The sequence below is a fragment of the Haemaphysalis longicornis genome, unplaced genomic scaffold (genome assembly GCF_048455015.1).
Source record: "Haemaphysalis longicornis isolate Haplotype H1 unplaced genomic scaffold, Haemaphysalis longicornis Haplotype H1 scaffold_6, whole genome shotgun sequence".
Classification (NCBI taxonomy): Eukaryota; Metazoa; Arthropoda; class Arachnida; order Ixodida; family Ixodidae; genus Haemaphysalis; species Haemaphysalis longicornis.
The window spans coordinates 5,873,136-5,884,612 of NW_027526407.1; the positions used below are offsets into that span (position 1 = coordinate 5,873,136).

The window sequence follows — 11,477 nt, forward strand, 5'->3', positions numbered from 1 at the left end:
TGTTCATAGCAAGCGAAACTTACCTTCTAAAGAATGCTACACCAACTAGCCCGACATCAAGCTTTACTGAACTTCATCGAAAAACTTCTTAGCACTTGCTTATGATTGATACCGAGATGCATCCGCATTGTACTGTTCGAAATGTGTATTTTTTGGAAACCTTTCACTGGACGAATATCTCTTTTCACTTCATAAAAAGTGCAAGCACAACAGAGAGCTTGACTTCTTTAATCAAGAATGTAAAATCTAAAATGTCTTTCAAAAGTCACTCTTTTTACGACGTTCAAATACGAACTTTCCGGGTAGTGGTGCTCTGGGTATATGTGTGCAACTTTGTACCATGAAAAAAAATGGGCCTGTATGTAACTAACTACGTGAATGGCCTTCTGCTCCTCATTAAGATAGTTCTTGAGCTCTGCCAAAATGTGCGCCATATAAAGAGTGAAGACCCTCAGTGTAGATCATACACCCCCCGCTCTTAACACCGCATTGCTAAATGTCGTACGTGTGTGACCACAGCTCCCGTTGCTGAAAACCTAAAACCACTGAAAAAAAGTAAGGGGTAGAAAACCATTACTACTTATGGCAAAAGTACTGTCTGAAACGAAGCTACTTCAGCTGAAAAAACGTTTGCCCACACTATAACGACACACAGTATTAGAATGTACCTAACATATAATTCGGCGGCAAACACATCAAAGTTGGATAATCATATTTGTTCACCAATACACCAATAATTGTTCAGGAACCGTTTGGGAAGTTTGGTCAATCTCAACTAGTTTGAATGAAAAAACTGAGTCCATTACCAGAATTCTGCTTTTTAAGAATTTGAAACACAAAATGAACCGTCTGATGTGATCGGACTAAACCTGTCAAGTAAAGAATTTTTTTTCTCTTTCCTCACTTCCCTACCTCCAAAAACAATCTACAGCAGCTTTGCAAAAACCAGAGAGAAAGATTCATGTAGCCTGCCTTGAGTTAAGCTGGCTACGCAATCAAGCTTTCGCAGTCTATCCCTACAAAATGTTTGTCTTCGCTGTAAAAACTAGCTTCTATTGTCTACAGGCGGAGATTCAAAGCGCCTCAAGGACCAGATGGATGGTAAAGATATGTGGCGTGAGCTATCGCTGAATTTGCCGTCTCCTCGTGTGGAGTTTCTCTACAACATCGAGCCACAAGATGAGATTGCTGCTCTCCGCCACCACAACTACAAACTGGTGCTTGGTGTTCACTATGCTGGCGAGTACGACGATCGCTATCAGACGCCGGGGGGCTCGCGGTCCCAATATGCTCTTGACCACCTCATGGCCAAGTCAAATGTGACGCGGGTACTGAGGTATGTGAAAAAGGGGCCTCTAATAACGTCCTTGTGCCCAAGTATTTTACGTGTTTAAGATGTTGTATTTCAATTAAAAAGCACTAAAAGTCTTTAAGGCCATGGTTTGGAGCTGTGAGGGTAGGTTCCAAAATTTTTTTCAACGCCCTACGGTGGTTTGCACTGTATATGAGAGAAACCCGTTTAAGATCTTTACATTCGAAGAAATCTTAGACCATTATAGAAGGTGCGGGAAGGCGTCACCTTTTTATATCAGGACCACAATTTTTTTTACTTTTGTATTCTCTGTTATAGATCTTTCCGCAGCCAGGATTTTACCTCAGGCATTTTATTTTTTAGACACTTTATATATAAAATACCCAAAACCGTTGTCGGCCGTGATAATATCAACATTGTTTTATTATGGGAGGGCTTTGTTGCAGTTGCGAGAATAGTTTGTTTAGGGAACAAGTTTACTGTGCTGCAGTACAATGGACAATTTGGCTAGTTGGTAGCTGTTCATCTTGGAGGTGGAAGAGCTCGCACAACAGGGACGAAACTCGAAAAAAAAGAGACAACATAGCGCCGCGTCGTCGCGGTTTTTCTGCTCTCGTCCCTGTTGCGGGAGTGCCTGCACCTTCAACACGAACAGTTTGTTGCATTTTATGAATATTTAGCTATTCCCAGTCACATTTGATTATAACTCGAGCCTTTGTCGTTTCTTACTAGGTGCTTTTACAATGTCTCCTCAGTAAAAGTTTCATACCGTTGGCGCCAGAGGGCATCGGTGAACTGCGGTCGGTATGCAACGATGTCGTCAAACTTCGTCGGCGGGAAACCTCCATACTTGTTTAACCTTGCGAGCGATCCCTGCGAATTGAAGAACTTGGCATCCATAAACGGCAAGGTAATACAAGCCGGGAGAATGTTTATTCTGTTTAGTAGAGTTTCGGTATAAAACTTGACATATTGCTGGTTGTATTGTGAGCACTCAAATAGGAAGCAGTTTTAGTTGTTTAATTAGCGTCCACGTCCCTGCTGAGAACTACGAGTAAGCGAAGAAAAGCCAAGAAGTATTCCTCAGTGACAGCCCCAATTCATCTCAAGTTAAAACAATTTGGGTCAATCCTTTACCTACAGTATATATCATGTCTTTTACAAACTGCAGGCTTTCTTGACACACTCGTAGGTTGCGTATACAAAACACTAGCAAGACCCAGAATACTAAAGGGTAACGGAAAGTAGGAATATTATTTTTCCCCGAACAATATTGGCCGTAAAAAAACTTTTGTTCCCCAAACTAAAAAAAAACCTAAAATGTGAATATTTCGAGGATCAACTGAAGGAGCCTTCTTAGCTGAATAAAGCGCAGATTGTTTTTAGGCTTGTAAACACCTTTCACTCTACAAAAAAATGTCGCCGCGAATATGCAAAAAGTGTACTCGTTTACGCAGGTCAACTCTCTACGGCCTTTTTGTGCGAAGTCTTCTTCAACTATTGTGACGATAATTGTGTCGCCCACTTTCGGGCCATTGCTGTGTTTTAATTGTCTACGTTATTACAACATTTCGTTTGCAAATGAGTCGGCCTGATTTTTTTCTTCTTGAGCTTTTTGTCTATTCGCAGCGTGTATTTTGCTAACATGCAAAAAAACGCTAGTCAAAGAAATACGAAACCTAAAACAAATTACCCTCCCAATCAAAACTTTTTCACTTTGAATACAAAGGGAGGGGTATCCTTTCCAAAAAATCCATTGAGGTATTATGAGTGAAATGGTCACCAATCGTGTAATTCGGCGTGTCATTTTAGTAGAAGTAATTCATTGCAACTCGCCATGTTTTCCGTCATCTGAAGTTGTTTGACCGGTGGTTTGTAGCGCTGACCTCGTCGCGTTCCAATGAAGCTATCTTTTCATCTCCGATGAAGGCGTGTGACACATTCCCATTTTTTGTGCATTCTCACTAGCACCTTTTTCACTGACAACCAAAAAAAATATTTATGGGTGCGTAGTTTTGTGACTAAACTGGTGCGTACATTTTCGTAACATTTGCACCAGCAAAGCTTTCCAAACGTTTACCGCCAAAAAAAAAAGTTCATTGAATTTTTTTTGTTTGTCTCAGCGCTTTATGTCATATAGTTAACAATGTGAAATCATCTTAGAGAACCAAAAAAAAACATTCCATATAGAAATATGCCTCGATTCAAATAGTATAGGCACGTGTTGTGCTTGCAGAACCTGTCCAATGCTGTCCTTGAAATAAAATATTCATTTCAACTGCTTCCAGATGGTGGCATTCCTGCTAAGAAGACTAAAGGCATACTTCGCTTCTTCGCTCCCACCGAGGAACCGGCCAATTGATCCGAGAGGCTTCCCCGATAAACTTAACGGAACCTGGGGACCATGGCTGTAACATCAATACGCAGCTCGGCCGATTAACAGTCAGGGCGTAACTGAAGATTGAAACCCAAAGTGCTAAAAAACCTCATAGACCTATTTTTAGCGCTTACATGAGTGTAATGCAAGAGAGATCTTTGGCTCACACAGGTAACTGATTCATATGAATTTTGTGTGCGTGTGTGCTGGTGAGTGGGTGTTTGGATCTAAGTTGACTTTGTCACTTTGATGTCACACATTCAGGTGTGTTCTATTACATCTGAAAGTACATGTTGGAAACGCTTCAGCCACCAATAAAAAATTTACCTACAAATGATAGGTTCAAACGATTTTTCGTAATGCGTTTGCGTGTTCCTTTTTCCGGAGTGGGTCTGTAAGCGGTAGCCGATTACAGGCAAACGTATGAACCGTGGTTTTGCTTCATGCGAGAAATTCAGCTTTTTGGTTGGGTGAATTTCAGTACGCTGAATACAGGTCTTAGATTATTTTGGTACGTTTGAAGTGCAACTGTGCTTTGATAACTTTTATTTGCATACCTATTCCGTTTTCCTATTTTCTCACATCTCTTTCGGGGTTCTATGACCTACTTCAATAAAAACCAAATTGATCAATCAATCTACGTTTGCAAAAAACTACGACTTTTCGAGGGTTCACCTCCTGCAACAGTTTCACCTATAGGTATGACTTTATCGGGCACTATTTTGGCCAGAAGACCAGCCAGATTTCCCATACTCCTTGCGGATGCTTTCAAAGAAAACCAATTAGAACCCATCGCAATTTAGGTGCGAAGGCAAAGGAAACTGCGGAGCTGGTGGTCTTCACAAGCTTAAGCTGCTGAAGTCCGAAGCCAAAGTTAAGTGTAACTCATTGAAAGTCCAAATTTTACACGCACGCTACAAGCCTCAACGAAATTCTGCGCGTCCGGAATACGATTGTTTGACTGACTCCAGGTAGTAATGAATCTCAGGCTTGCACAGTTCCGCTGTTAGAAATTCCGACCGACCATTAGGACAGATGTGTTTCCACTTGATAATGGCTACAACTTAAACTAGTCTTAGATGCGGTCTGTAAAGCTGAAGTAAATCAGGGAAATCAATGGTGCGTACTCCGATTGTGGGAGTACCTATTAGGTATGTCTTTTTAGGACAACACTTCTGGAACTGGCATCCACAGTTTAAGGTCAGTAGTTCAAAAAACGAAACTTTATTTTTGTGCTCCATTGTCAATGCCTACGTTGGGGTGCCCAAGTAACCATTGCTTAAATATCGACGGGAGATTGAGAAACAGTTTGTTACTTTTTAAAGATGTACACTTTAATATTCTTTCGGATATCGATGAAAAGGTTGCGGGGTAAATTTGCCCTTAGGATACAAACTTTATTGGGTACAGGTGTTAAGGCTGCGGCTTCAGGAAACGTGCCTGTGTTTGTGTCGTACCTGCTGTCGGACGAATGTTACGTATTTTTGCTGTTTTTGCAATTGAAGCCGAAATTTTAGAAGAAAATGACGTAGTCCTTTACCTATGCTCTTGTTGGCGTTCTTCACAGCTAGATTTTCTATGTGAGTCAAGACAAGCAACCCCGCAAAACTTACGCATTTAGTCGATTGTAACGCAGTTTTGCTTTCGTCATTTTGGCTACTTGAGGTCATACGTCGCGTCGCATTCGAATACCGAGTTTGAATTTGCCTAAAGTGTAAATATGCACCCATGATCCAGGGCCGTCTAGTATGACTAAAAGGCATACCGGCTGTTTTTGTTTATTTGTTGCTATTTTTTCCCTACTCTGGTACGGATGACGTTAACGGCGTGCGCAGCCCTGAGTGGTTTTCTTTCCCTCAAGTGTTTACACTCCTCTTAGGCTCCCCGTGCAATGGCAATGTGTCACGCTCAGTATAACGTCCGCTTCCAGAGCCACGCTTAACAGGCTGAAGAGATCGGCAATTCACCTGTTACTCGAAGACTTGACGTGAACGAATCGACCACGCGCGGATGTCTGCGCAAACGCAAGCGAACCCGTCCACAAAGGTGATCGTGGGCCTCGTCATAGCCACCACATTGTTTAGTTAAGCGCGTTGATGATTTACAACAGAATAGCGCAACCGCCGCAAAGCGGGCATTTTTGAGCTGACACGCTTGGCTCACAGGCATACCGCGAACGAAGTGAGAAGCATCAATGGTGGGCGTCTATTCACAGCGTTAAAAGATATTGGTGCTTTTCTGTGCTTTCGTGGACTCCTGCGAGTGATTTGGCGGTTGTTTTATTATTTGTTTTTTTCCTTGACGTGACAACGTCACCCCTTACATTACAATCGCGTAAATTGGGTAATTGTGATTACGTTTCTACCAAGGTATTCCGTTGAGAGACCTATGGCACAGCGGGCAGAAATAAAGTGATACATAACATTCGACTAGTAGTGCCTAGGTGTAGCCGCTCTCGTCTCAATCGTGTGCAATACAACATCCTTCTCATGGACGTAATACAGTTGCATTTTCTTCCCCCCCCCCTAGAAGCACTGGTTCGGTTATTTTGTACACACGTACTCCTGAAAGAAAGCGGAATATCCAACCACGCTAGCCAAGTGCGTAAGGCTTAGTAAGCGTAAGTTTAAGGTTGCGGGTATTATCACAACGGAGAGATTCCTTTCTACTCAGCTGTGTGTTTATTGATATCTGAAGCGATAGTTTGTAACTGAGAAAATTTTGAGTTTTTGCGGTAGTATTTCACGCGTTCTTCAAGCATTGTATAATTGTTAGCAACAGCTGCCTTTTTCGTACGGCCCAACAGTGAAACACAAACCTTGGTACTGAGCCAATCAATTCGGTAACCTAATATCCCGCCTAATGTAAACTTTAAAGCAATATGTGGTTGCAATAAATTTTTAAAAAGGCAGGGACGAAAGTGGCTGGCAGTGATTGTTTGTCTATTCAAATCTCGAGCCGGTGCTATTTGAAAGCCTGACAGTTCAACTCCCGTTGCCGACCACGGTTTTACATTCTTTGGTCGTAAAATAAGCAGAGCTTTCTCATTAACAAGCAAGATATCAACTACAATACTGAGGTAATAGTCCACAGTGGCGCGTGTTCGCAAAAGAAAGCGTAAGATGAAGGTGGCCCAGTCAGCTGCGTGGAAATATTTTAGCTTTCGTCATGAATGAAAAACATTGTGGGCGCTCAAAATATGAGTAAAATAATAATTTGTACCTAAATACCAAAGGTAAAGATAGATTTTCTTCATCGATTAGGTAAATTGTGTTACGAGCAGGATATATTGAGAACAGAATACGCGTTCAATAACTTCTTACATTGACCGGCGATTGTTACCTCTGAGATGGTCTCTAGAAACATCGATATCACAAGAAAAAGTAAAAAAAAATAAGCGATGCACGTTACCTGAAAATCATGTTGAAAAACTTACGTCACCCAGGGGGTATCCTTCGGATGATGTAAGTCGAGGGTATCTCGGCGGTAGCAGACAAATAATCACGAACGCATGCGGCAGAAATGAATTTCCATTATGCCAGCAGTTCTTGAGAACATGGCTGGGTCTGCAATGCACCTGGTAGTTCGCCATTTGCCTATACAAAAATATACACGGTGAGATGTCCTGAGTTTGGTGTAATGTAGAGGTGTCGGTATGTTTTGAGAATTGCAGCGTATTTTCAACGCACAGTCTTAAAAATAGGTGGAAAAGTTTGTGAGTGCGGATTAGGACTAATAGACATAAACTAGTCACCCCAAACAGGTTACTCGAACCAATTTCTGCTGTTACACATTATCGTAATGAATTGCTTAATTTTGGGATATTCCCAGCTACGTGAAACAAACATAAGGCATAAAAACTACAATCAATCATTCAGTCCATCTCAGTTTTTTGCCAGCAAGGCCTGAAATAAGACTGTCAAATGATCTCTCCGCATATTGCTTAAACATCAAGCAGCTGTGTGTTCCCTCGAGCCCACTGTTTTACCCCGAGTTGCACCTTTATAGTTTCTTTAGAAAAATATTCCACAGCACGAAGCACGTTAGGTTATGCACTTAATGGTGCTATATTTTATTCCAATAAAACTGACAGTAGTCCTTCGGTAATATTCTTTTTCATACACGCACAAACCAAAGTAGGTTTCAACTTCTGTGGGTCATTTGCAAACCTAATCCACGATCAACCTGCAGGTTTAAATTCCGAAATATTGATTGCGTGTTGAAGATTTGAATATAAAATTTGCATGAAAGCAGCACACCCTATTCTAATTTCCTATAATCTATTAGAAAGAGCTTGTAGGGTTCCGCAGCACACAGCACCATCTTTTCCAAGAAACAAATTGTGTAAACAACATCAATGCTTGAACACAAGCCATGCTAGGCAAAGCTGAAGGCGAATCCCTTTCAACGATATTGAATAAACAAAGGTACCATTTCGTGGGTACTGGAATGCTTTCTCATTTTTTGTGTCCCCACGCCACCAGCCCAGTTAAATCAAATCAAATGAAATGAAGTCTTATTTGGACGTAATTACTAATTCGCACGAGGCAAGGCAACAAGACATCCAGATGTCTACTGACGGGGCCAACCACCTGTTGGTTTGTTGGTGCCAACAGAATAACTCATACCCGCTCAGGGGGATTGGACAGGAAATGGGCGCTAACTGAGGCAAAACAACCTTATCTCGGGAAAAGGAAATATAGTGAATACACTTGAAGTACTCGTAAATAAAAAGTGTTTATAAACGGGAATAAAGAAGATACTAAGTAGTCTGCCAGAAATTGAGGTACAGCATCAGAGTGGACGCACCACCTAAAAAATCAACACTAATGAATAAGGAGGGGCCAGGAAGAAGAACAGGCATGAAAAGTACGTAAAGAAATAAAGCAAGAAGATACGTCAGCAAAGAAGAGGTTGTTCGGGGAAAGGCACTAAGTATTGGCGCTGATATGTTTTAGAGAGAAGCGCTTGTTCACTCATAGAGCAGCAGTGTATGCACGCATATTTTCAATCGAACTCATAAATTAGGTTATTAAAATCAACGCTTGTGAAGAAATAGATATACACAGTACATACCTTGGTACATCAACATTTTTGCAAACAAGGGGCAATCGACATAAGTCCAAAAATACCTTTCGTAGTGTGATGATGTGACCGAAAGGCGAAGATTTCCAAACACCCAAGCTGGAAGACCCCCGAGCACTTCACGATGGGGTATGTTTCAGACATCCCGAACGGGAGAAAGAAGAAGAGTTTGTGTGGCCTGCGCTTCATTGAAAATTCCAAGAGATTCACTTTATGACTGCGATTGGTCAAACTCGAATTGATTTTCCAGTTTTTTTTCTATCTTTTATGTTACGAAAACTCTTTCCAACCGGTATATAATATCTTTTATAAGCATCTCCTAATTAGGTAAGAATCCCATTTATTTTACGCATCCTCTTTTGATTGGCCGATCCCCTGATTGTGTATGTGCCATATCTAAAAGCGCAACAACCACAACAGCAGCGGCTGGGAGAAGCTCTGTGGTGAAACGCCTGTCAACTTAAGCATAACACTATCCCCATCTGTGAAGACCAACAGGCTTCCAGAAAACTCTGTAAAACAGAAACAATAAAAATAATTGAAAACGCGTAGTCATATTTATCTACTGACCACACGACAATACATTAGGAAACGGTGACGTTTCTAGGGTAACTAAGGTGATTTAGGTTTTGCTATGGATCTACAATGCAAGAAATACTATTTTTGTCTCTGCTGAACAAGCCGCTATTGCCCTGGCCATTACGACGGCAAAAGATTCAATTACAATTTTGACGGATTTACAGGCGGCGCGCCACAGTTACCAACGAGGCCGCATCAGCAAAACGGCACTTTAAATTCTTAAGAATACTGCCCACATACCCGAAACGCAGCTCATCTGGATACTATGGTCACGAATCTCTCGAAGGCAATGAGGCGGCTCACGCCGCTGCCCGCGCGCTTATACACAGGGCCATTACCATAGAGGGACAAACACCGCTTGCAAACCCCAAAATAGCACTGCTTGTCAGGTATGCAGACATATAGGGAGTACCACATACTTATGCAATAGTTTGATCATCCGCGCGTTTTACTTTTTGTCTGTATATTTACATTTGGTTGCCATTTTAAACAATGTTGTTTTCCTGTATCTCTTGAAAACAGCAAAATAACAAGCGTCTTTATTTCTAACACGTATTTGTTACACCCAGAAATGCTATAACCCTCACCTTCGCTAGTGTGCATGCACAACAAAAGGTGATATGCTTAAAAAAGCACCCTGAAAGATCACGATTTTTTGTTCCCTCATCAACGCAAAAAAATGTTGTGTTTAGGGGCAATAATTCCCATGAAGTTCAGGCACGCAACAAATTGATGAATCGAATACGGGGGTAATTTTTTTCAAGCAAACGTTTTTTCCATTAACACTGTCCGCATGGAATTCTTTGTCCCGAACGATTTTTGAATCCGTTGATTTAATGAAGGAACTCGATTCTGAAATTGTGAACTTTGAAGGTTGAACGTTGCTACGGTCTTCGTGTTCTCTCAATAATTGTTGTTGCTGATCATCTTTATCTTGGGTAGCCCATCCCGGGGCAAAAATACTGGCCTGCAGTATTGCTAAATAAAAATAAATCTCATAAAAACGGTATACAAACCTGTCTCGCCACAAAGAACTCTTGGCAATGCGCAATGCTTTTCCCTCACATATACTGTTGCGTTCGGTTGTTTTCTTATTTTGATATATCTGTGGCTCCGAAGCAGTTTTAAAATCTCGAATGGTGTTGCCAATATACGTTTTGTGTTGAAACATGGGGTTGACTTTTCGCCGTTAGTTGTATTAAAATGACATGCAGGGAAACCGACAAATGCTTTTCGGGGTTAAGTAGCAAAACAAAAGTCAGCCTCTTGAAAACCACTATAGTCATGGCGTCACAAACTAAGAGAAAAATATGACAAAAAGAACCCAAACAAAACACAAAAAATACGCGCCATTTTGTTGGAATCAGCGCGTAGCAATAAATCAAGAAGCAAAAATTCAGTTCACCGTTCCGGCATGGTGCAAGTGCATGTATAGCGAAGCTGTGGGTAAATCTCAGACGAGTGGCAAAATGGCGAATAAAATTATTTGTTGCTTAGGCAGCATGTCGTGGGTATCATTATCTTTGTTGTGCGAATCACCATGCCCCCTCCGGTCTGATTACACATACCAAGTAGAACGTCCTTCTTCGCTATGCCAGCATTGTACTCCGAAACAAGTGCCACTGCGGTCAACGACCCGCCATTCCATCCGCAGCTTCGGCAGCTGCATCCGCGCCGGCATTGCGGGTGCGCGTGACGTAAGAAGCACTGATGCGTGAGCCACGAGCAAGCGCACGAGCTGCATTCTTTTTTCTCCCGTGTTTGCGTGGTCTCCGCTAGAGCGCCGCCGCCCTGTTTTTTTTTCGTATTGTTTTTATTACGGTTTTCCACAACCTTCTTTTTATTGGCTTAAACAACAGGTTTTAACTACACGCGCAAAACGTTTATGCGTCTACATCATTTTTTGCCACGGACCTTGTGGTCCATACCGACTTGCGACGCCGAGTGTAACCACCAAGGAACACATGCAGTTATCAGTAGCAGACAAAAAAATGTCACACAAAAAAGTGGTTGGCGTAAATTTCAAGCAATCAGAAACCTGTGGTATATTTATACAAACAGTATTATTGCAAACATTTATACTTGTGTTGTAATTCTGCAGTGCCAGTTGTCAAGGAAGAGTAG

At 41.7% G+C, this 11,477-nt stretch overlaps 1 protein-coding gene across 2 annotated transcripts in view; it reads left to right on the forward strand.

Moving 5' to 3' along the window:
• The window catches only part of LOC144142215 (arylsulfatase B-like), a 52,672-nt gene extending 48,494 nt beyond the window's left edge, over positions 1–4,178 (forward strand). For both annotated transcript variants that reach the window (XM_077673573.1, XM_077673574.1), the window contains exons 9-11: positions 1,066–1,336; positions 2,045–2,222; positions 3,601–4,178. In XM_077673573.1, coding sequence (XP_077529699.1) covers positions 1,066–1,336; positions 2,045–2,222; positions 3,601–3,726 — 575 coding nt within the window. In that variant the 3' untranslated portion in view covers positions 3,727–4,178. The remainder of the gene's footprint in view (positions 1–1,065; positions 1,337–2,044; positions 2,223–3,600) is intronic.
• Positions 4,179–11,477: the final 7,299 nt, after the last annotated feature.